At 36.2% G+C, this 26,806-nt stretch overlaps 1 protein-coding gene across 1 annotated transcript; it reads right to left on the reverse strand.

Annotated features, from left to right (window-relative positions):
- On the reverse strand, nucleotides 1-26,722 carry LOC121375019 (protein arginine N-methyltransferase 9-like). The gene is made up of 10 exons (XM_041502215.1): nucleotides 26,346-26,722; nucleotides 22,271-22,507; nucleotides 17,310-17,477; nucleotides 16,628-16,739; nucleotides 15,835-15,914; nucleotides 11,169-11,343; nucleotides 9,888-10,104; nucleotides 3,117-3,960; nucleotides 1,577-1,730; nucleotides 1-387 (listed from the first exon to the last, which is right to left on the reverse strand). Exons 1-10 carry the CDS (start codon nucleotides 26,669-26,671, stop codon nucleotides 19-21), a joined length of 2,682 nt encoding a protein of 893 aa, XP_041358149.1. The 5' UTR covers nucleotides 26,672-26,722; the 3' UTR covers nucleotides 1-18.
- Nucleotides 26,723-26,806: the final 84 nt, after the last annotated feature.

The following is a 26,806-nucleotide window of genomic DNA, read 5'->3' on the forward strand; positions in this document are numbered from 1 at the left end:
TTTATAACACATGATCCTTTATTCAATGTTGGTCACACACTTTATATCAATGTAACTGTTCTTGAGCACAACGTTTAGTGTCACGCTCTGACCTGCCTCGACATTTTCACTTTCACTGAGCATTTTTGCAGCCTGTTTCCAATGGAGGCAAGGATTGACAGTCAGCAGTTTGATCTCATCGAAAACCTGCATCTCGAACCAGTAAACAACGGCGTCAAACTGACCCGAGTCGATAAATTCAATGACCACTTCCTTTTCCTGCTGAAGGAATGCTGGGAGTTCCATGTCACTGGAAGTCTCGTTTAGCTCTAGCTGAAACAGCTCGAACGGCTCCGAAAGCTTGGTGTACTGCAAGGTGTGCAGGTCTATGTCCAAATGAGTACTGGCCTGTGATGAAGCATAAAAAGAACTTTAAGTACACAACTCTTTTCTTTGGATCAACCTGATCCTTGTTCTTCTCTCTCTGTTATTTGTAAAACAGAAATCTAACCAAATTTTCTACCACATCCATGACACATGAATCCTGCATATTTGACGCATTATTTACCTAAAATACTCGTAAATAAAATATGTATGCCTCATTTTTGACGCAAAATATCTCTGCGACTGTGATGGATCACTTTTAGTAAAAGGATTATTTGTAAAATATACGAAAACCTTGTGACTCTACAATCTGTCAGAATGAACATAGCCAAGCAGTTAATCTGGTTGATAACATTCCCAATGGATTTAACATTAAGCATGAAAACCATTGTGGCTGATGCAGTGCACCAGTCCCATTGTCTAAATTTAGATTACCGTGACAACACCAAATACACATACCTGCTAATAGTTAACTTAAAAAACGTTTTAGAGTCTGTAATGTTGTCCTGGGACTTTTAACATTTTCCCCATTCCAACCAATGCTCATATCCAGGGTTGTGGCACAGACATTGAAATAAGTAGAGAATGGTTATTCAAGTTACCTGGATTTTGATCTATTTAAATATTAATTACACCCACAAGTATCAGTACCACAAAAACATACGAATCAGAATAAATAACCAAGTATCAGTGTCGGTGTGTGTGTGTGTGTGAAGGGATGATAATGGGGACTGTAAACTTCATAAATGTATCATAACCTATAGATTACCCATACACTATACCTATTATGGTGCCTGGTAGCATATACATAAAAATACCACAGTGACCCTTACTGCCAATTGATAATTACATTTCTGTTACATTCATTACAATATAACATCATCCCATTGGTCCAGCCGTAACAATGGGAGTTTGCTTATATCTCGATGAATGTAAAAATTACGCCTTCAGGGAACATACCTGATGACGTCATTTTATATTGGTAATTTGTCTTGCTGAGCGTTGTTTTAACCAAAAAAATAATTCAAACTAAAATATGAACTTTTAATGTTGTTATTGTTAAGTATGTCTCAAATCTAATTATAAGTATTGTCTGTTATTTCCCTTACACACCTAGCAACTGCTATCAATGAGCTAGAGAGTATTGGAGAAAATGCCTTTCTTCCTTCTAGCAAATCTGTAGCCAGCACAACTATTGTGTAAAGAAGCGTACCTGAAATTCTTTCATGAACTCCGCGATGTTGAAGCCAAGTGTAGCTTTGTTTGTTACTCGACTCGTCTTCAGTAGCTGTTCCGATTCAATACAGATCCCAACCGCCGTCAGCTTGTGTGGGAAAATGATCCCATTCGGAGACAGAGATGTTAGCCTGAAACAAAATATATAAACAAATTTTATATAATTATGCTGTCTTGCTAACTCATAATTTACCAAGTACATATGCAGGGCTCACCCTGTTCAGGGAACATTTTGTTGAGTATCGCGTCACGATTCACTACACAAGATTCAGAGATTGCTTCACAATTTTAAAACATTAAACAGTAGTTGTTAATCAATTTTCAATTGACTAGAATTATCGCTAATCAAGATTTTGAAAACAAAATGTTCTCTGCTGTCTACTGCCAAATTAGCCAATTACTCATTTTTATACAAAATGGCTACAACAATTTGTTTTAAATTAACCATTTTAATTCATTTTCAAGGAAATACTCTATATATATCTCAAAGTTGGCTCAAACAAAATGTACCCTGCATACTAACAGTAGCTACTGTTCCTGTAGCTAGTTTTAACACATCACTAGTTTAACACAGAACTAGTTTTAACACAGCACTAGTTTTAACACAGCACTAGTTTAACAGCATTCAGATTGTTGGATTCAACTAGTTTCCAGTTCAACACATGCTAAGCAAGTAACAGAAATGAAAATGACACTGAACAAAAACTGGAAATCTTTGAATGGTCTCAAAATGCAGACTTCCTGTAGAGTTAACATAATTCAACTTTGAAGCTGTACAATGTATTTCTAGGATTGTACACTATAACAGAATAAAGAATAAATGAAAAATGAAGTAGCATTCTAATGTTAACCATGGGAGTTTTGAATATGAGAAAAGGTTTAGATATTTTCGAGTACTTGTTTAGTACATACTAAATGAATCAAATTTTTTTTTAAAATGTGGATATTTTTTACTCAAAAGATCAACAAGAGCTGTGAAAATAGGTATATCCAACTTCAGACTACACTGTCCGACTTGCAAGTGAATCTGTCCTGTCAGTCGAAGTTTGAAATGTCATATTTTGCACCATATTTCTGTTAATGAAGTGCTTATTTAAAACGAGATACACAAAATAAAAGTATAAGGAATCCCAGCTATTGTATAGTAATCGTTTAATGCATCAAAGACAATAAACTGACACTAGCTGTGATATAAAACACCAAAGCTGTCCCAACTCGTGATTTTCCACTCCTTGACTTTGAGAAATAAAAAATTTCACTCTCATATTTTTCAAAAGCAGTAGCCTGTAGCTACTGGTCTTGCATGGGACGACACTTGTTTGAGTAAAGCAAGGAGTAAGAATCTGAAAGGACACCAGACAGCTCCACCAAGTAAAGTACTGAGTAAGAAAGAACTAACGACTGGTCGTAAATATATATTAATGCAGCTCACCGTAACAAGGCTAGATCCTCAAGGACCTGTTGTCAGAGGACCTGACTTATGACCAGTCGTTAATCTGTATATTAATGCAGCTCACCGTAACAAGGCCAGATCCTCGAGGACCTGTTGTCGGAGGACACCTGATGGCTCCACCAGGTCACAGACAATAACGTCGAACTCTGTGTCTGACTCCATCACTCCCTGGCTTGTAGTGAAGTTCAGCCGGCTTCTAGACACAGAATTCACTTCTGCGATGTCCACAAGAAGATCTTTAATGTTGTCATTGCCTGTCACCACTGTAATGTCGGAATAACCCAGGAGACTTGCCTGCAAGCCTAAGGGAGATAACCCCGAACACAAGTCCAGCATGGTCACCCGAGTGTTCTGGCATCGGAGAAGGTGTTTTTCTAGTCCTTCGTGGAAAGCTTTGTGGAATGTCATATCATTAAGACGAGCGATGTCAGAGGAACTTAGTGTATGAACATGTTCCATGTTGGTCAATTTGCGGGACTGGTTGAAAACACAGGCAGCAGTGTTTTCTTCAAAGTTTGATTCTCTTTCCATAGCATGCAAATTCTCTACCTCAGTCAACTTTAGACTTTGTAATGTTTGAACTTCATGCAAAACCTTCATTTTAGCTGATTCTGTTTGAATCTCTGAAACTCTTCCAGTCTCAAGAGATGAATGTAAAATATCTGTCCTCTCATGAGCCTGTGACATACTAACTTCGTTTGCACTGTAAAACGTTTCTGTTTCAAATTCCACATCTCCTTGTGGTTCAACTTGTGAGGTTACTTCCCCTGTCGTCTCTCGACCCCCTGACCTGTGACCTCTGTTCTTGCGTTTGATGTTGGAACACACCACCGTAAGGCAGTCATCTACCAGTAACAAGTCTACATTCAGGGAGTCTCCACCTTTCACCGCAAGATTTTCTCTCTCATCTGAAAAAATGGATTACGGGAAATTTAGTGTCATTTCCCTGCAAATGGACAAGTTTCCTGTAGGTTAAAAAACTTAAATGAAGTTCACTTTCTTTGGTCTCATGGTGAAATAATAAGCTAGGAATGTTATTTGTGATCTTAAATTTTAAATCCCTAACATAATGATCTTATTTTTACTCATTCTGAACTTTATTACATGCTGGTGTCAAGAAAGCATACAGGACTATCTATTTATAAGCTAAGCATTCACACAATCTGGATAATAATGTGTATTTTAGCTATTAAATGTTTAATGTGTTGTTGTAATCAGCAGATATAAAAAGCTGCCTTCACACAACTTACAAGTCTGGTGCCATGTGTTAATACTGTGTAACACAATATAGTGCAATGGCAACCAATCCATTTTTATTTGTTGTAGATCAATGACCAGTGGAAGGATATTGGAGAATGGTACGTGATAGTAAAGTAATGTGGATGTTCTGATGGGTGATTAAATCTTTTATCCGAATATTCTCTCACTAACCACTAACTTACTGTCCTGGATAGCCAGCCCAGAGAACTGAGGTATGTGCCCAGGACAACATGCTTGAACCGTAATTGGATATAAGCATGAAAATAAGTCTAAATAAACAAACAAATAACAATATGGATATCAGTTGCTATTCAATTTATCTTGTGATTGTTTGCACGTAAACAAAAGATAAAGGCACCATTGATTTTGTACACCATAAATATCAAATGTCTTACTGTGTTATCACTTCCATATTTTTGGTTTAAATCGCACTCTATTTTTTCAAACATGTTCAGATGTACTGGTATTAACATTTCCAGGCCAAAGTTGCATGTGAAAAATCCCAGCTAGGTGAGATTTGGGACTGACTTTTAAAAATTATAATAGGTCTTTACTAACCTTCAAAATAACAAAATAACTCGGTTTTATACCATGCAAATATTTATATGTCAGTATATTTTTATTTTTCACAAGCAAATATAAAGTTAAAATTTGTTTACTAGTTACATCAAGATAATTACACGGAAAGGAAGGAAGGAAATGTTTTATTTAACGATACAGTCAACACATTTTATTTACGGTTATATGGTGTCGGACGTATGGTTAAGGACCACACAGATATTGAGAGAGGAAACCTGCTGTCGTCACTTCATGGGCTATCCACAGAAAGGTTTAACATTCCAACAACATTATAGCCAGTCGGTTTTTAACTTCATTTCATTGGTGTTTTATTCCTCTAAAGTTTAAAGTTTTTAAACGAAACATTGGGATATTAAGTTAGTTTTGAAGACAATTTTTAAAGACAATTTCAATATATATTTTGTAACATTTTGGGAAATAAATGCATGAAAGTTTGTTTTGTTTAACGACACCACTAGAGCACATTGATTACATTTTTCCCATCAGCAGTAAGGGATTTTTTATATGCACTTTCCAGGGCTCACTCTGGATCAAAAATACATGTAGCCAGAATATTAGCCAAATGGAATTTTTATTAGCCATATTGAAAATGCTTTAGCCAAATTTGTTTTACGCAGTTAAATGCTTGTTGTGATTTCTGCTTACAAAATACCTCGGCTAAGAATGCCGACTTTACAGTATACTCTAGGGGTGCAACGATACGGTCAAAACCGTATTGCGATATATTGCGATATAAGAAACTGTATTGCAATATAATTTATATTATTTATGGGTTGGGTTTTTTTTAATGAAAATAGAAGGCATAACTTTTTAATGATCTTTATTAGTTTCAGCTGTCAGGCTAAATGTTTTAGGCCATATTTTTATTTTTTAACACAATACTAGTCTACTAGAACACTGGCGTGACGGTGTCAAACTATTGATGATGATGATGATGATGATGATAACTAATTTAACGTGTCCATATACCACTAGGGTTTCGAACACGCCCATCCCGAGTCCGACCTCCGATAAGATCGGTGGCCTGACTCGGGATGGAGGGGGGGGGGGATGAAAATGGGCAGAATTTTGAAAATAGCAATTAGTAAAAAAGTTAATAGAATAAAAAAAGAAAAAAAAAAGGTTACAATCCAAAAATAAAAAAGAATTGACTGCTCGGCCGAATATTTATATAATTTGGAGCATTTTAGAAGGAAAGTCCAAAATTAAATAAGAGAAAGAAGAGAGGATTGGACTATTTAATAATATTTTTAAAAAAAAGAAGTAATTTCGACATCAAATTTTGAACGCAGATCTAAAAGTTTAAAGTCCGATCGATATGTCCACGCGAGTGGCCTCGTTAAGGCTGTTTGAGTGCACAGCTTAAAGGGACGAGATAGGTTGCATCCCGTCAAGAAAACCCCTAGATTGACAGTCGATAGACGTTGAAGGTGTACTGCTGTGCTGAAATACAGATCTTGAGAAGCCGGATCTGTCTGAACGAGAGAGAGTATCAGACTAGGGTATAGTCCAGTCGTCATGGGTTGGTATAGTGGTGCGGACGGGCCCGACTCCGGAGGATACGAGATGGTATCACTATAAAGCAAGGTAAAGTCTAGAAAAAGAGTAGTAGGGGCCGACCCCGCTTCCTATTTCTTCTTAGAGTGGGGCGGTCAATCTTCCAGTACTGCTAGGACAGGCTTGGACATGTAGAGACTAAACGCGAACAACCGTGGCGTTCTGCAGAATGGCCGTCATACGAGTCACGAAAAAAACCTGTCGACAGTCAGACGGAGAAATGACGTGGAAGCAAGGAATCTCGCTAAAAAAGAATCCAACCTAGTGGTGCAGGCTGTCGAAATGAGAAGCGTTCCAGCGTTCAATCAGTTCCAATGGCCGCATACATTCCAGTAGAAAACTTCATTTCGCTGACAAAAACAACGAAATGAGGGACCCCCCAAGTCGAGCACACGAAAGCACATGCAGTGTGCACAAGCGAAACAAACACGTCTTACCGCGTGGAGCTCCAGACTGTGAATGGTCAAACTATTCATAAATTGTCACATTCAGAAATCCTTACTATCGGGCTTTTCCGTTGCTGCTCGCTTAACACGGAAATGTACGTATTGAGTCACAATGTTTCGCCAGATCGACCGAACCAGAGCCGAGGTTATTAGCCGAGGTATTTTGAACGATCGGCCGAAATATTCCGAGTTCAGTGAAAAACAGCGAAGTGTGATTCTCATTTGTTGGTTTATTTCTTTGAAGATGATAGCCGTAGCCGTAGCCGTATTCCAACATAAATGAACAACGAATGATAATGTGTAAGTAACAAAACATTTATTTGTAATTATCGTTAACTGGTTATTTTCACTGGACTTTTGACACGTTTTGTTTAGAAGTTAGAACCAAGTATAACCGACCTATCACTTCGTATGCCAACAAGTAAGCCGACTACGCTTGACGTGATTGTTACATTTCCTGTCATCACCAATTAATAAAATGATGTGGTTTTTGTTTGTTTGTTTGCCTATTTCAAATCAAATAAGTTGAAAGGAAAAAAAATCGCGGTACGCAAAACTGTACCGCGGTTCGTATCGAGCTGATCAATTATCCCGGTATACCGGTTTATCGTTGCAGCACTAGTATACTCCATTTATTAAAAAGAAAAACACAAACAAAAAATACGGTCTTTTTAAAATCCAGCTAACTTATTAAATGTCACCTCACAGTCTTACAAATTTATATCTAAAATTATCTAACAAATATGATTATTGTAAACTGCAATTTAAATACTGCATGTTCATTTCCGGCGATCGCAATCTGCATGCGTGCTCTCGACCATGGGTGCGAAATTAACAAAGACAAAGGAATAAACAAAAACTACAGTTAGGTATTCATTGATGCGAACAACTATTGTTTTTCTCCAAATTTACATCAAGATTTTCTTTTGTGTAATCGTATTGTTTAATGTCCGCAACGATGTCTCTTGACACGCGGGTGTCAGCCGACTCTGAAGCGTGACGTATATTCCAATTTAATTAGATTGCGTATATTCGCGCTGAGAGCCCCTCAGTTCAGCCAACGAACATTCTTCCTAACGTTCGCAAACTATTTGATTGGTGTTCGTCGTGTCCATTTGGTTTAACGTGAAGCGCACAAACCAGTCTAGCGAACGTTTTGTTTTCGCTCGGTCTGGCTGAACTCAACCCTTGAGATAGCCTACGTCTTTCGGCCCTGTACTGGCATGTGTATTCAAATTGACACGCATTGTTGGTCTGTTTTTGGTTCAAAGATTTTACAACATGAAAATAACAAGTTACAGATGTTCCAGACATTGCTGTCATACATGATGAATGCATGCCATTAAAATTAATAACCGTGATTATTAAAATAAGCAAACATTATAAGGCCTACGCTGTATTCTGCATGACACCGTTTCTCGTTACCGGTCGCGAGATTGCTATTACGCTAATTGAATATTTGGTAGTATTATTATGTTTGAGGTGTCGGATAGATTATGTAACCGTTTGTTCACACCAGAAGACAGAAAATGGCTTAGCCAAAATTTTAGCCACTTGCAAATTTTATTAGCCATTTTTTGTAAAAATTAGCCAATGGCTAATTTGGCTACCGACAGCACGAGCCCTGACTTTCCCACAGACAGACATACCACGGCCAGTTGTGGTGGGTGCACTGGTTGGAATTCAGGTGATTCGATCTTGCGACACAAGCACATCAGGCGAGCACTCAACCAACTGAACTAAATCCTGCCCCATAAATGTATGATTACACTAGATTTAATATTGATCACACTATAAAAGGACATGATTTTCTGGTCAAATTCACAATTTTCCATGTTTCTGAGACCTGGGTTTTATATCTTCAAATTCCAAATTTTTTCATGTGTTTAATGGTTCCCTTTCCCCATGCCTAGAATAACTAGTTAATGACGTTGAATATCTACTTTATCTCGCCTTCATGTAAAATTCTTTAATCTCATTGGTTGTCTGCCGTTGGACAAATCCCTTATACCCCTGTGGGCGGAGCCAAATTCTCTTATACCCTGTCTGTAATTTCCAACAGTTTCCAGCCACCCCAGTTAATGCTAAAGCAATAATTAGATTATAAATAACATTGATAATCAATCAAGTACGGGTATACATAATTAATTTTATTTTTACTATAAAATACACTATTTCAATACTTTTAAAAGCTGCAATGTTGAACTCGGCCACTTAATTACGGTCGTAGTGTTATTGTATTAATGTGCGATTAGCAACAGTTGTTTTTTTTGTTTTTTATTTTTAATATTTTTATTTTTTACTACATACATTTCTGATAAAAAAAAGTTTTTATTTTTTATTTTATTAATATCTATTTCAGACAATTTCGTATTCCAAACATTTGAAGTTAAAAACTCGTTTATCGATGGAACTATTTTTCGTCACTGGCAAGTGGTTTCGTTCACGTCTGCGTGGTACGGCTCCGTTAATAAATTGTTAACAATTATTGTCTGGCATTATTTTGATTATTTGGCTATATGGTTTAACATGTCGGCAAGATAAATTCATTGTAGAAGCATCTCTCGGGGTATATGGCCTTCGGCTCGGGGTAAAAGAACACACAGAGGGTACATAAAAAGCCATATACCCCTCGTGATGCTTCTACAACTTATATTATCCTGTGAAGTTAAGAATGGGAAATTCTGCGAGGCTGTGCCGAACGGCATTTCTCATTCAGCCTAAACAGGATAAAGCAGATATCTGACGTCATTAACTAGTTATTATCTTTATCCTGCAGACCATAAAAATTAAGGGGAAAAGGTTTTTTTTTCTATTATTTAAGCCACATTGTACAATGACCTAGAGGTCAAATGAGTGATTTTGTAATGTAGGCTATGCGTGTGATGTTACATGAGTGACGTCAAAAGTCATATCCTGCTAGTAGCCATCATATTCTGTCAATAGAAATGGTGGTTGTAAACACTAAAATAACAGAATATCAAGACACCTACCACCAAGACACTCTGAGGAAGATTTAGAAGTAAAATTAATTGGCTGCACTGGGAAAATGGCTTGTTCCCAACAGTTCACTGCATCAGGTGCTGTTGTTATGGTAATACTATCATCAAGGTGAAGGTCGAACCACATGGCAATAGCATCAAGTTCACCATTGTTAGCAATTTCAAGCTCCAAGTTCAACTTCAGCCCAGAATGCAGCTTTTCAATTTCCTGACAAAAAACAGAAACATTAATGTTGCCGACATTCACTGAATGTGTGTATTTGATTTTCACTTAGTACGTTGTTGCATATTTACATATATCCCAAAATGAGTGGAGATAAAAGTGACAGATGTTTTATTACTTTTTTCATATTAAAATACCTCATGAAATTTTGGTTTTGTTTTAAATCAGTATGTACAAAATTGAGGATCAATATGTGTAAAAACTGATTTGTGTAGAATACTCAAAGGTAATTGTGAGTAGATGAAAATCAATGGGGTGGAGGTTGGTAGAAGCGAGCCGTCACCACCAAGTCACTACAAAAACCGTAGCCTTGGAGACAGGTGCCACTGCTATTCTGACAAAATGACTACATGAGGCTTTTGTTCAATCTAAAAACTACAATAAACCAAGAACGGTCAACTAGTAGATAAAGGGCTATTCTAGAACTGATCACATGCTAATATCTATGACAAGTTCACAACAAATCAAGATGGGTAAACTAGTAAAGGGCTATTCTAGAACTGATCACATGCTAATAACTATGACAAGTTCACAACAAACCAAGATGGGTAAACTAGTAGATAAAGGGCTATTCTAGAACTGATCACATGCTAATAACTATGACATGTTCACAACAAACCAAGATAGGTCATCTCACATGTTATGAGTGTTTCAGGTGGGAATTTGTTGGTAAACCCCCCAGTCTCAAAATAAAAGTTTATTAAAACCAAGTCTGAATAAAGACGAAAACTGCAACAGGCCCACCAGGCATAAAACAATCATTATATTGCCTCCCATCTCCACTTATGGATACATTCCTGGAACCAGCAACCCCAAGCTAATTATAAAACCCAATACACCAGTTTGTGTGGACAACTTGCTACATTTTTCCATTAGTAGCAAGGTATCTTTTATATACACCATCCCAGACAGGATAGCACATACCACAGCCTTTAGTACACCAGCTGTGGTGCACTAGCTAGAATGAGAAATAGCCCAATGGACCCACCGACGGGGATCGATCCTAGACCGACCGGGCATCAAGCAGGCTTCAACCCGCCCCAACTTACAAGTGGATCATCAAAGTTGACCTCAAGAACTGGCTTCGGTTCATGGAGCTGCCGGTATCCACTTCTGACAGCCGACAGATCTTCAGTTGTGTACGGTTCCTTGTGGTCAACGGACGTCCGACACACGACTGTGATACCGGTCAGATCGAGGTTCATCAGTACTGGATACAACAATCTGAAAACATAGAAAACACTGGTTCACCAGCACGCATCACATTCATGGCAAAACCCACACACATCATTATATCTAGATTTAATGCACCACAATTCTTCAGCCATAAGTATAACTAGATATTAGATATTTACATAATTCAGTCTACTGGTAATTTTCATACCCAAGTGACAAGTTACAGCATACAGTCGAGACTGGTCTAATGACCACCTGTATATAACGGCCAATATAACGGGTAATTAAAGCAAATATTGAAGAGATAGATTAGCGGGAAAACAAAATAGGGAAGTATCATAATCCCTCGAGTAATAACATAGAATTTCATACATGCACATGTTGATATGCTAGTTCAATACAGTTTATTACCGTGATAAAGACTTGGTATATGGACGCCATGTTCAAACTTATTAGGAAACCTTTCACGCAAATCTTCAGTGTTTGTTAAACAAGATGACTGCACTTAACAAATACTGCTTGTGGTCTGTATGATATCACGTCATTCGAAGCATGACTATATATCTGTATTTCATGCCATCTTAGACATACTACCATCACTACCCCAGGTTCAACGTGTCATCATTGATTATGAAGAAGCCACGTGGAGGGCTATGCAACAGTAATGCCAACTTTAGAAGTGAAAGGCTGTGCATTCCACTGCACCCAGGCTGTATACCGACATATACAGCAAGTTGGTCTGCAACAAGCCTATCAAACCGACGATGGAACCTTCAAATTATTAAGGAAGGTGATGGCTCTGTGCTTCATCCCAGGGAATCACATCTCAGTCTTGTTCCGGCAACTGCAGATGGAGGCAACTACAGACAGACTAAAAGCCCTATTTGAATATGTCGGCAATACCTGGATCACGAGCGCTGTTTGGCCACCATCATCTTGGAGCGTCTACGGACTCAGTATCCGTACAAATAATGATGTTGAAGGGTGGCACAACAGACTAAATAAACATGGTCACCCACATATGCCATTTTATATGCTGATTACCCTGCTATTCGAAGAGGCCAGATAGGTACCCTTGCAAGTTCGATTGGTGAGCGAGTCAAAACTGAAATGTCACCAAGAAAAAAAATACCGGGATCTTCAAAGAAAAATCTTTAAGTACTGGAGAGAATATGTGGAAGGCTTATGTAGTGCGCTGCAGCTTCTACGTTCATGTTCCAAATTAAATGGACCCGTCCAGTAGAATGAGACATGTGGTCTACAATTCTCTGACAACTGTGAACTTTCAGTTTACTTTTAGAAACTGTATGCCTAGATTACTGATTAATAAAAATAGTGCTTAATCGTTTATATAATATTTGATGTTATCACGAATTGTTTTAGTTTATTGATGTAAGCATATACATTTTTATTTATTCAGGATTTTACTTTTACGTTTGGAATATATATATATATATATCATATAATATCTTACATTTTCAGTGCAATCAAAGTATGTGATATTTTTCAGATCACATACTTTAAGAATTTGATAACTTTGCAAATTAGATGTAAATTAGTCGAGGTCTCGGCACTAGGTTTATTGACATTTAAGCAAACGTACTTGGGTGACAGTCGATGATTGACGTATGCATTCATAGTCATCAAATAAAAACATTTCAATGGCAATTTGACACTGAAAGCTGTCCAGCGTTCAGAAAACAAAAAACGTTAAGCATAACTTTATTTTGATGTACGGACATCCAAAATGACGTCATTCGAGTTTGACGTCATTTCCATTAAAAAAATACACCGCGCCACATATTCTTACGTCATTTGAATATCTAGTAATGGCGGACTGAAATTAAAGTTGCGTGTACAGTTTACAAAAACACGTTGCATTAAGCTTGAGCTTATATGATAAAGAGATTATTACCCTCGTGTATTTCGGTATCGTCAATATCATATATTAGGAATAAAAATAATGTATTATGCTCGCTAGAGGCTCGCATAATACAATTTTTATTCCTAATATATGATATTGACCTGGGCTCACGCTGTTGGTAGCCAAATTAGCCATTGGCTAATTTTTACAAAAAATGGCTAATAAAATTTGCAAGTGGCTAAAATTTGGGCTGAGCCATTTTCTGTCTTTTGATGTGAACAAACGGTTACATAATCTATCCGACACCTCAAACATAATACTACCAAATATTCAATTAGCGTAATAGCGATCTCACGACCGGTAACGAAAAACGGTGTCATGCAGAATACAGCGTAGGCCTTATGTTTGCTTATTTTAATAATCACGGTTATTAATTTTAACGGCATGCATTCAACATGTATGACAGCAATATTTGGAAGATCTGTAACTTGTTATTTTTACTTTGTAAAATCTTTGAACCAAAGTAATAAAAACAGACCGACAATGCGTGTCAATTTGAATACACATGGCAGTTCAGGGCCGAAAGACATGTAGGCCATCTCAAGGGCTGAGTTCAGCCAGACCGAGCGAAAACAAAACGTTCGCTGACTGGTTTATGCACTTCACGTTAAACCAAATGGACACGACGAACACCAATCAAATAGTTCGCGAACGTTAGGAAGAACGTTCGTTGGCTGAACTGAGGACAACTCTCGGTACGAATATACGTCACGCTTCAGAGTCAGCAGACACCCGCGTGTCAAGAGACATAGTTGCGGACATTAAACAATACGATTACGCAAAAGTAAATTTTGATGTAAATTTGGAGAAAAACAATAGTTGTTCGCATCAATGAATACCTAACTGCAGTTTTTGTTTATTCCTTTGTCTTTGTTAATTTCGTACCCATGGTCGAGAGCACGCATGCAGATCGCCGGAAATGAACATGCAGTATTTAAATTATACAAATTGCAGTTAAATGTACACTGAATAAAATTAGTTTACAATAATCATATTTGTTAGATAATTTTAGATATAAATTTGTAAGACTGTGAGGTGACATTTAATAAGTTAGCTGGATTTTAAAAATACTGTAAATTTTAATTTTATTAAAGTTTTTTTTTTTTTTTTTTTTTTTTTTTTAATAAATGGAGTATACTGTGAAGTCAGCATTCTTAGCCAAGGTATTTTGTAAGCAGAAATCACAACAAGCATTTAACACGATGCTGAAATCAACAGCAACAACATGGCACAAATTATGAAATTGTTTGGGGTGGGGAATTGATGGGTCACTTAAAAAAAAGAAAAAAGAAAAAAAAGCAATTCAAACTAACATAAAGATTGCTATTTAAAGAAATAATGAGCTCTATATATATAAAAATAAAAAAAGCTCTCAAATTTTTATTTGGGAAAAAAGGAAGAAAGAAAAAACAACACCCTCCATAAACATCCACCCACCCCCATATGTCTGTATGTTTGTTAATTTAAGGTCATAGGCCTTAGAAGTGGGGGTGGGTGTATGGGGTACTGGCTTCAAACTGAAGATATTGCATAACCCCATTCCAACCCCACCCCAGCTGATGAGGTTTTGTTATTCCTATTTATTCCAGTTTGTACACAATTAGCTGAAAAAGATACATTTTCATATTCATATATAAATACTCTATACAGTACTGCGTAAAACAAATTTGGCTAAAGCATTTTCAATATGGCTAATAAAAATTCCATTTGGCTAATATTTTGGCTACAGGTATTTTTGATCCAAGGTGAGCCCTGTACTGACGATACCGAAAAACACTCTGGTAATATCTGGTAATAACCTATATATATATATTACGAATTACGAATGCCTTAAAACATGTTTTATTTTATAAAATAAATAATTTGTAATGTAAAACTGAAGACTGATTTAGTTGGGGTTTTTTTATAAATAAATAAATAATTTTTAATGTAAAATTGAAGACTGATAACCCACCCCGTACGTATTGGTATGGTTCGCTGTACTGCGGCCACTAAAATAGACTCGCCCGATATTTTTAGAATTTGTATGCTCCCAAATAACATTATAAAAGGCGAAGTGTGATTGGTCAATATTTAAATTATTATTTACAGACGAAATGTTACCTGGACATTGGGGACTACGCAGTGTTGTTAGCAATCCGATTAAAATTAGTTCTACTGGTCTAAATAAGGCATTTGTAATTCACATGAAACATATCGTATACCCTCAGGATAATTCGGAATGTTTTCAAATTATTTTTAAATCACTGGCAGAATTCTGCAAGTAAGGTTTTGATTGGTGGACATGAGCTCCAACTGGCTGGTGTTAGATCCACATGTAATAGTGGAGATAATTTTAATTAGATTGCAGGCCAAAGTTACCCCTATTGATCATATTCTTTATATTTCTAGGATGTAAGTCAAAACTTTAATTCATTTAAAAGATGGAATTAACCACCAATTTAATTATTTTATTTTTATCACCATAAACTAAACCTTGTTTATGAAGCATAAAGGAAATAACCTCTACAGAGTTGATTTATGCAAACAATGCAAGTTCATTTCAAAATATTGCTGGCTGAAATATAAAATCAAGGAGAATGCTAGTGCTATCTCTACAATGGAATTGTCAATACCTGTTTTGTTTTCGAACTGTTTCACATTCGATCGGACACAGATACACAGTGGCACCTCGAGGAATGACCTTCCCTTCAAACTGAAACACAGATCAACAGTCATGTTACACTTAAACTGAAACACACATCAACAGTCATGTTACACTTAAACTGAAACACACATCAACAGTCATGTTACACTCAAACTGAAACACAGATCAACAGTCGTGTTACACTCAAAGTGAAACACAGATCAACAGTCGTGTTACACTCAAAGTGAAACACAGATCAACAGTTGTGTTACACTCAAAGTGAAACACAGATCAACAGTCGTGTTACACTCAAAGTGAAACACACATCAACAGTCGTGATACACTCAAAGTGAAACAGATCAACAGTCGTGTTACACTCAAAGTGAAACACAGATCAACAGTCGTGTTACACTCAAAGTGAAACACAGATCAACAGTCGTGTTACACTCAAAGTAAAACACAGATCAACAGTGGTGTTACACTCAAAGTGAAACACAGATCAACAGTGGTGTTACACTCAAAGTGAAACACAGATCAACAGTTGTGTTACACTCAAAGTGAAACACAGATCAACATTCATGTTACACTCAAACTGAAACACAGATCAACAGTCGTGTTACACTCAAACTGAAAACACAAATCAAGTCATATTACACTCAAACTGCAACACAGATCAACAGTCATGTTACACTCAAACTGAAACACAGATCAACAGTTATCAATCTATTTATTATGTACAAAGTCAAATGATAGTGTGGGAATTGTCTGTCATTAATATTTACCCCAGCATCTGTTTCTGTTGTTAAGAGATTACGCCAGGCGTGATGTAAAGTCGAAACGATGTGTTCACCAAATAGTCCAGCATCAAACGTTTCTGTTGTGACAAGAGTAACCCTGAAACAATGGAAACAATATTAATATTATGTTTTTTCACAAGTCTAAAATTGTGTACACCTGATATAAAAACACCTTAAGTTTGTTTTTTAACATTATATATTTTCACAAGTCTAACATTGTCTACACCTGATATAAAGACCACCTTTGTTTTTAATATTACACATTTTCACAAATCAAATATTGTACATGTACACCTAATATAAAGACCACCTTTGTTCTTAATATTACATATTTGTACAAATCTAAAATTGTGTATGTGCACCTAATACAAAGACCACCTGTTTTATATATTACATATTTGTACAAATCTAACAGAGTACGTGTGCACCTGATATAAAGACCACCTTTGTTTTTAATGTTACATATTTTCACAAATCTAAAATTGTGTAATACAAAGACCACCTGTTTTTAATATTACATATTTTTACAAATCTAACATTGTGTATGTGCACCTAATATAAAGACCACCTTTGTTTTTAATATTACACATTTTCACAAACCTAGCATTGTGTATGTGCACCTAATATTAAAAAAGTAAATCATTTTGAAAACTGTTATGTATGCTACCGTGTTGGGATGTCTTGAGGAATGACCAAGTCTGTGGACATCTTGGGCAGGAGACACACCCGAAACATGGCACTGTTTGACTCCAACACTTCCTGAGCCACTGTGAACATGGTTTTACTCTGTTCACAGGCAAACACTGACGATGCTCCTGCTTCAGTTGCAAACAGACTGGAAGATATAAAACATTAACAGGTTAGGAAAACATTAGGCACACAATTCAATGTGTTTATAGGGTGTATACTACCAAATCAAATCCCATAGATGACAATAGTAACATATGTGGCTAAAACTCCTACCTGCAACGTATCAATCGACATAAACACCACAGATATAAATACTACCACCCCTCACCCTTAAAGTGAATCACAAAAATGTGGGTGTCAAGCTGCTCATTTCTGAGATAACAGGTAGCGTCTATGACTACCCTAGTTCCGCACAAAATTTGAGTACTTTTTTTTTACAGGTACCCCATACATGTTCCAAGCACAAGGCTACTTGACACAGTGGTACTAGATGAAATAAAATTGCATACATTTTTAGCCCAGATGAAACTAATTTTTTTACAACCAACACACTCACATTTATAACCAATCACAGGACTTGTGGTGTTCACTTCTCTATCAAAAGTTCGGTGCACCTCGAACTTTGACCCAGCCGGAAGTTATTTGGTTTAGTACTACCTATACTGATAATATACATTTTTCAAAAAGTGTCCTGCTATGTGTTTTTATGACAACCAGGATCTGGTGTATTCTGACATAAAGTGACAGCCTCATTGAAACTGTTGTTTTTACAGTGCAACCTAATATAATGTACACCTCATAAGGCATATATATTGTATACAGTTTTGTACAAATGCAATATGTCATATTAAACAACAAAATGTTTTAAAATAAAACTCCTGAAGATATTTACTGTCAGTTTGGTGTGTGTACTCAGGTATATATGTAGAGACAACAAAGATAGTCAGAGTACCTCTACTCCTTTAAAGTATTCCATTAAAACACATGCACTTGATTGACCCCTAGATTAGGAGACCTGAACAGGTACATCAAAGAAATATCAGTATTGAAAAAATACACTGTCTGAGGAAGGAAACACCAACATGACTGTACCTGTATGAAGTAATAACTTAATGTTCTGGACATTTGTGTTGGGAGGAAATCCTGTATGCAGGGTGTGGCCGTCTTCAAGTTACCAGGTGTGGGAATTTCAAATCCATCGGCCATGCTGATTTTCATAATGAACCACCAAAACCATTGGGAGCCACCCATATTCCTGACTATATTTTATTTGTAGCCTACTGTAGTTGGAGCTTTTAATATTTGTGATATCTGGAATTATCATCCAGCTTTCACACATTTATTTTTTATTAATTACTTAAAAAACTACTTTTAAATGCATTATTACCCGAACATCTATTTTATTGCATTATTTTCTAATCCAGATCAATACAATATGTATATTGGATGTATTTCTACAATCAGTAATCCAGCATTTTATTTAGCTAGTAACATTGGGTAATACAGCTTTAACAATAAAATAAATTACCAACTTACTCCAAGGCAGATAATCAAATCTGAAAAAAATTGGTTCTGAATCCAGTATAAACCTAAAATGGTCTTCATGAGAGCAAACTAAGTGATTATTAAAAAAAATATTTGATCTGGAGATCTAAAGGTATGTTTAACAAGATTATTGTTATGTATAACTAAGAACAGAAGGCACAATAGTGACAACAAATTTAATTTTGTCTTTGGTGAAATTTTCATTAAATTTATTTTAAATTTTGCATAAAACTACAAACTTGTCTAAAATATAACTTAGCACCCTATAAATATGTCAAAATGACAATAAAAATCAAGTTCTTTACAAATTTGAGTTTTCGGAATTTCATACATGAAAAATTAACTATGTTAATGGAAACTAAAGACATTAACCCACTATTGACACATGTTATTTTTAATATAAAAATAAATTGCTATTAAAATCTTAATTCAGGTTGCCTATATATAACACCATATTTAAGAGCAGTTGTATATGGCAAGTCAAATACCATATAAAAAGAAATTATTGAAATATTTACAGTATGAATTATAGGCCAAAATCAACTTTTCCTCAGTGCTAACTTTGATTCAAACTCCATTAATTCAGAGCCATGTACAGTGATTAGTGTCACGGTCAAGGTCATTGTGAACTTGCGTGGTCCAGTGACAGCTAATTAATCAACCAGTATAGTTTAAATAAAATCACAAAATCATAATATTTTTTATTATGCACTGAATATGTGCTATAGGGTGTATACAGTGCAACCCACTTATTTGCATACCGCTTAATAGAATAGCCCTGCTATAAACATAGGAAGTCCATGCACCGTTCCGTTTACATAGCTGCTTGTACAAAAACACCCGGATAATCGACTACCTGTTATTAACATATCCCGCTTATTGTCATAGCAAAAACACTGAATTCCACGTGCCAAACACAGTTAATTGATTAACTGGTGGCTTATCTGCCAACTGGCCTTGAATAACAAGTCGTATTGTTTTAAGCCAAGACCGCACCGTGATCATGCTGAATACATTGCCGCAAGTATAATAGCAGGCACGACTGTTTACACCTGTAGTGGAAGCGATCACTCTCGATTAATTAAAACCTTTATTTTTGAGGAGGGAAACTAACATATGCGATAGATATCGTTATCTCCCTATCTGCTCAAGTGTCTTGTTTAAATTAGATGTTTATTACTTAACAAACAACACTTCCATAATGAGTAGACCTATCATATCGGTTGCGCAGTCTGTGTAATGAACGTGTTAGACCCAACGCACGCAATGCATTCATTACGAAAATTCATTACGAAAATACATATGCTGAACAAATCATGGGGTCAAGTGAAAAAAGCAACATTAGTGAACTGTTATCGGAAAGCCGGATTCCAGTCAGCTGATTGTAACAGTGGAAACGAAGAAACAACGTCGAGTGACATCACACCGCCAGACGGAATCGACCAATCAGAGTTTGACACGTATGTGAACGTTGACAATAACCTTCAATGTTTTGGAATGCGAGCCGACGAGGAGATTTGTGCCGATGTTTTGCAGGCTAAACCGTGTGAGCTTGAAGTGCCAGAAGATAGCGATGATGATGACGATGACAGCGACGAACCTGTGCTTACTGCATCCGGTGCACTGATGGGAGTAAAGGCACTGAGACGATATTTGGAGTGTCATGGTGCGCTGAACTGCGACATTTTTTATGCATTCGAAACACACATTCAGGAAACTGTTAGAAATTCAGTCAGCCAGAAGAAAATAAATGACTTTTTTAGCAAGTAGTAAACGTGCAAGCAATATATTAACCCCATGTAGTTGTAAAATACATTGTTTATTACATGTACAAACGTTTTATTGATGTTTTGTTTTTCTTTATATATGCATATGTACTTGTAACTTCGTAATAAAATTGTCGGGTTTGTTTACAAGAGTTACTTCCCTTGAATTTATTACAGCCCGGCTTTTAGCATAGCCCGGATATTAACATTTTTTTATTGGGCAATTAGGGTATGCAGTTAAGCGGGTTTCACTGTACTACCAAATCAAATCCCATAGACGACAATAGTAACATATGTGGCTAAAACTCCTATCTGCAACGTATCAATCGACATAAACGCCATGGATATAAATACTACCACCCCTCACCCTTAAAGTGAATCACAAAAATGTGGGTGTCAAGCTGCTCATTTCTGAGATAACAGGTAGCGTCTATGACTACTCTAGTTCCGCACAAAATTTGAGTACTTTTTTTTACAGGTACCCCATACATGTTCCAAGCACAAGGCTACTTGACACAGTGGTACTAGATGAAATAAAATTGCATACATTTTTAGCCCAGATGAAACAAATTTTTTTTACAACCAACACACTCACATTTATAACCAATCACAGGACTTGTGGTGTTCACTTCTCTATCAAAAGTTCGGTGCACCTCGAACTTTGACCCAGCCGGAAGTTATTTGGTTTAGTACTACCTATAACAACCTGGCAAATGGTTTGTTTGTTTTGTTTAATGACACCATTAGAGCACACTGATTTATTAATCATCAGCCACTGAATGTTATTCCAATATATAGAAACCCATTACATTATTCTGTTAATAGCAAGGGGTCTTTTATATACACCATCCCACAAGCAGGACAGCACATACCAAGGCCTTTGATATACCAGTCGTGGTGCACATCCTGCAAATGGACCACTACGTGTACATCAGTGTGACAGACACCAGCTACATTGAACTCACCGAACGCAATGTTTAAATATTGTTTAATGACACCACTAGAGCACACTGATTATTAATCATCAGCTATTGGATGTCAAACAGTTGGTAATTTTGACATATAGATTTAGAGAGGAAATCTGCCACATTTTTCCATTAGTACAGCACAAAATCTTTTATATGCACCATCCCGCAGACAGGAACAAAAGGCAATGGAATGTCCTATACATCACACTTCAGGTGGGTGCTCTACCACTGAGCTACATTCCGCCACAATTACTTTAGCATGACATTACTTTTTGTACGGTACTGGTACTGTATTCACTGAAAATACACGGTCCCCTACAAACAGATTTATTTCACCACAATGAATACCCTGTGTAACACATGTATACATGTGTACATGTATATATTACTATTATGTTCATATATATAAAAAAAGAGTCACGTTTACACTTTGACAGGTGTGTAGAAAACGGACGACATGATACAGTTATGTAGTACATATATAACCCCCCTATCCACCCCACAAAAGAAAACTGACTCAAAACAAACAACAAAATTGCAGAACAAAGCTGTTTTTTTAAATTTGCACATTTCAGTTATACTTTATTTTCAAACCAACCATGAGTTTATGAATCTGATGTCATGACAGATGATTTGATTGTTCGGTCATAGCTTCTTACCTCAAGAGACCAGTGCCCGCACCAATGTCAAGGACATGCAGATAACCTCGTGCCACAGCCATGTCGATGGCATCTCGGAAAGCTCTGTTACGGGTCATGTCGTTCAGCATACGGAAATGCCATCGCTCCACCAGGTGACAACATATATTCTCCAAGTTTTCCTTCGCAGCAAGATATGATGGAGAGAGTTTCAGAGCTTTTCTCACAAACACTGCAGCCTCATCGATGTACCCAAGTCTAGAATGAAAATTGTGTTTAATAACAGATAATGTAACCTGAATTAAATGTAGCAGCTAGGATTAAGATGGCAAAACATTGTTCATTCAGACAGACTTTTGCACTTTAGCCAGTTTTACTTTGGTTTACAGCTGTTTTGAGTTTTTGAATATATAGAACAATTAGGCTACTTTCAAGATGAAAAATCACTAGTTGCCTCATTTTTTATACATGTGATTAACAAATACTGATAAAAAAAATTAATTGTTTTTTGCTATACCTCCAATTTTATTATTTTAATGACTTAATGCTTGAAATGGTTTGTAAATTAGGAATGACATCATTTTACCAATTGAAAATATGTGAAAAAAGAGATTAAAAATAATCTATCACCATTTTTGCACCAATTTATCATCTTTAACAGTTCATGTAAGATGTATGTGTATGCTTTATTTTTAATTACTATAGCTGGGCGGTATACCATATATACCTTTTGTTATCAGTATCATGTCAATACCAATTTATCGTACCAAGAAAATTACAAAATACCGAAATTTTGGTATTGAAAAATATTCTCCCCCATTTAGTAAAGCATTAACAATATATCTGACCAACACAAAATGGCCGACAAAAACAGCAGATGGATGTTGTCCTTCCACAGAATCGACCAAAAAACATGTTCATGCTTTTTCTATCAACAGAAAGTATTGACAGATCATGGATATACTACAAATCTAAAAAAACACATGCAACACAACCACATTTCATCAAATTGATTTGTGTGCAAAAAACGTTTCCTGTTACTAGGGTGGTTCACGACCACCCGAGAATATCTAATGAACCTTTCCTGAAAGTATATAAACCAGATGAGGGCCTTGTGTATGGAATATAAATTTATTTAGATGAAATTAGCGGGTGAATTGTAACCAGGGCATGCATTTAAAGCCGAGTATTCCAAAAATACCACTCGATATCTGTACCGATACAAATCACCCACAAAATCATGATACTGAACCTGAAATTTCAATACCACCCAGATCTATTTATCACCGAAAGTAAATTCAAAAATTTAAGACAGTAATTATGAACACTTGTATGCAGCATAAGAAATGGTAACTACACGCTGCAAATTTAGCTGGATTCCATAATTTAGCGAATCCCTGATTTTGGATCAAAAAGGTAAGATTATGAAATGCAATCTGAAAATATCTTCATTACATCATTTTTACTATTCTAGCTGAATCCTAAAATGAGTTCCTCAAATTCACTATCTGCTCTGCTATTAAACCTTTACAATGATCATGTTCAAGTTTGCTAATAACTGATATTTAATATTGATATACACACTACTACAGGAGGAAATCCAACAGCACCTACATATTTAACCGTAACAATTGCTAAACATGGGATTATTGTTGCATGATTTAGAATGGGAATTTCTTTCAAAAATACCACATTTTCATCATAAAGTTGTCTCTGATAGCAGAAAATGATTGTAACTGTCTACATTTGTATCTCTCGAACAATAGACTATTACTGATTTATCCAGGATGTTTTGGCAGGGTCCCATGTCTGATGGGGTTGGAATAATTCACGCAATTTAATCACACTAGGGTGGGGGTTTTAAGGCCATTTAATGATGCAATGCGTGAATCATAGTCATTTCGTACCATGGTAATTTCGTACCCTGGTCATTTAGTAGCATTATGAAAAGTCATTTCGTACCCTAGTACCAGTATATAGCAAGCGAATAGATTACATGCATATACCTGTATGGGAAAATATGTCTACCAAGGGAAGCAGTGTATCTACTATAACAAGTCATCATTAACCCAACTGACTAAAGTTCGCTTTTTATATTTACGTTTTAATACTTATGATAATAATAATAAATTAATTTGAACCATTTTCTAGCTACCACTTGACTATGGTACGAAATGGACGGATATTATTTCTTTGCATCTTTATTATTATTTTTATTCAGTTGCAGGTGGTGTTTGCATCTTACAGAGGTTTGTAATGTAATGTTATTTTGTAAAAGATACTATCAGGGTAGGGGTGAGACGTAGATCAGTGGTACAGTGCTCGCTTGATGTGCGGTCGGTCTGGGATCAAACCCTGTTGGTGGTCCCATTGGGCTATTTCTCGTTCCAGCCAGTGCACCACGACTGGTATAACAAAGGCTGTGATATGTGATATCCTGTCTGTGGGATGGTGCATATAAAAGATCCCTTGCTGCTAATCGAAAAGAGTAGCCCATGAAGTGGCAACAGTGGGTTTCCTTTTTCAATATATGTGTGGTCCTTAATCATATGACCAACGCCATATAACTGTAAATAAAATGTGTTGAGTGCGTCATTTTCCTTCCTATCAGGGTGATATTACATGTGTCATTACAAACTTTTGTTATGATACGAAATGACTTTTAGTTATAGTACGAAATGACCAACATATGAAATGACTATGGTATAAAATTACTTTTTACAATGGTACAAAATGACCAGGGTACGAAACGACCAAGTTTGGTATGAACTGACTATGGTACAAATCGACTAGCAGCCATTGTTAAATTAATTTACTACAACAGTCAAAATTACAAAAATATTTACACATCAAATTGGGAAGTTTCACTGGCACTTGCTTTTAGGATGGCACCCATGTTTGGTACTACAATACAACTGGATACTGTAAAATACTTTATGTTCGCATTTGAATAAAATTTGTGGAAATAAATTCCACAGACATTAAAAATAAATAAATAAATGTAGTCTTGTTCAATCAGATCCGAGACTTCATTATAACTTTATATCAAGAAGCAATATCAAAGTAAAGACAATATATTACATGATAATACACAATATGAAGTTTTGTATGGTTTTCATTCATAAGTGTTGGCAATGAAAGCAATCCACACGTGTTAAAAAACAAACAGAAGTAAACATCACAGTATGTTAAAATTTGGAAGTGAATAAAATCTGGGTTGGACTTATATGCTGCAGCGATACTATACTCGCAGTTCATATTGGTCTTTCACACTAAAGGTTTTATTTGCCTATTGGTCAGTCATAAACCATATTTTGACAGTAATAAATAATGTTTAAATCAAACTTGCGCTAGCACTGCGCCTTCAAATTCAGTCTTACCGGCCTCGGTGGCGTAGTGGTTAGGCCATCGGTCTACAGGCTGGTAGGTACTGGGTTCGGATCCCAGTCGAGGCATGGGATTTTTAATCCAGATACCGACTCCAAAACCCGAGTGAGTGCTCCGCAAGGCTCAATGGGTAGGTGTAAACCACTTGCACCGACCAGTGATCCATAACTGGTTCAACAAAGGCCATGGTTTGTGCTATCCTGCCTGTGGGAAGCGCAAATAAAAGATCCCTTGATGCTAATCGGAACAGTAGCCCATGTAGTGGCGACAGCGGGTTTCCTCTCAAAATCTGTGTGGTCCTTAATCATATGTCTCACGCCATATTCACGTAAATAAAATGTGTTGAGTGCGTCATTAAATAAAACATTTTTCTTTCTTTCAAATTCAGTCTTGTTTTCGGGTTCGTTTTTTTTATAACAAGTTTGAGGATTACGAAAAAGAGCACTGGGTAGCCTAAGCTTATAGTATTTTGTAAACAATAAACGTCAAAATTATTAACATCAGAACCGGTACTTTTTTTTACTGGGAGAGGGATGGGAATTCAGGAAAATATATTCTTACAAACAGACTCATTTTCATTAAATCATGAAAATGTGATCCCACGAAAATAAAGTATTTTACAGTAAATCTTGGAGTACTTAGATTAAAAAATATATATTTTCTAAAAGTCCCTGCAGACTACGACACAGGAGCTTGCTCGCTGTAGTACCTAAATAACTGTGCACCAATGTTGTTCATTGCAACATCACATTCTGGAAATATTTCACATGTCTGGTCATAACATTTAAATAAATCTTCTAGTCTTCCTAGCCTCTCCAAGTGTTCCGTCCATTCTTTTAAAGATAAAATAAAATCTTCTTTTAAAGGCGTTTTCTTTAAGTCTGGTCTCAGTTGTAAAACTAGCAGAAAATGTGCATAAGCACGGCCATAATTTTTTAGTTTTAAACAATTAGAAGCACATTTTAAAGACTCTTGCACCAAAGCATTGGATCGTTCTTCCTTGTTCAATGTGGACAAAGTTGTTAACCCCGCCATTTGTGAAATTTATTGACTAAATCCCCCACAACTATCCGCTTCATTGCTTTATTTCAAGATACTAACAAAAGCAAGATACCAGTTTTTAGTTGAGTGATTACAAATTCTGTATTATAAAATATCCCAAAAACGAAT

The sequence above is a fragment of the Gigantopelta aegis genome, chromosome 6, assembly GCF_016097555.1.
Source record: "Gigantopelta aegis isolate Gae_Host chromosome 6, Gae_host_genome, whole genome shotgun sequence".
NCBI lineage: Eukaryota > Metazoa > Mollusca > Gastropoda > Neomphalida > Peltospiridae > Gigantopelta > Gigantopelta aegis.

Bases quoted from the DNA above. Each gene is read 5' to 3' on its own strand.
- LOC121375019 (XM_041502215.1), bottom strand. From the start codon at position 26,671: ATGGCGGGGTTAACAACTTTGTCCACATTGAACAAGGAAGAACGATCC. The intron at 15,915-16,627 runs GTAAATATTAAT...TCTGTGTTTCAG, and splicing joins CAACAGAAACAGATGCTGGG to TTTGAAGGGAAGGTCATTCC. The intron at 3,961-9,887 runs GTAGGTGTCTTG...CCATTTTTTCAG, and splicing joins TTCCTCAGAGTGTCTTGGTG to ATGAGAGAGAAAATCTTGCG.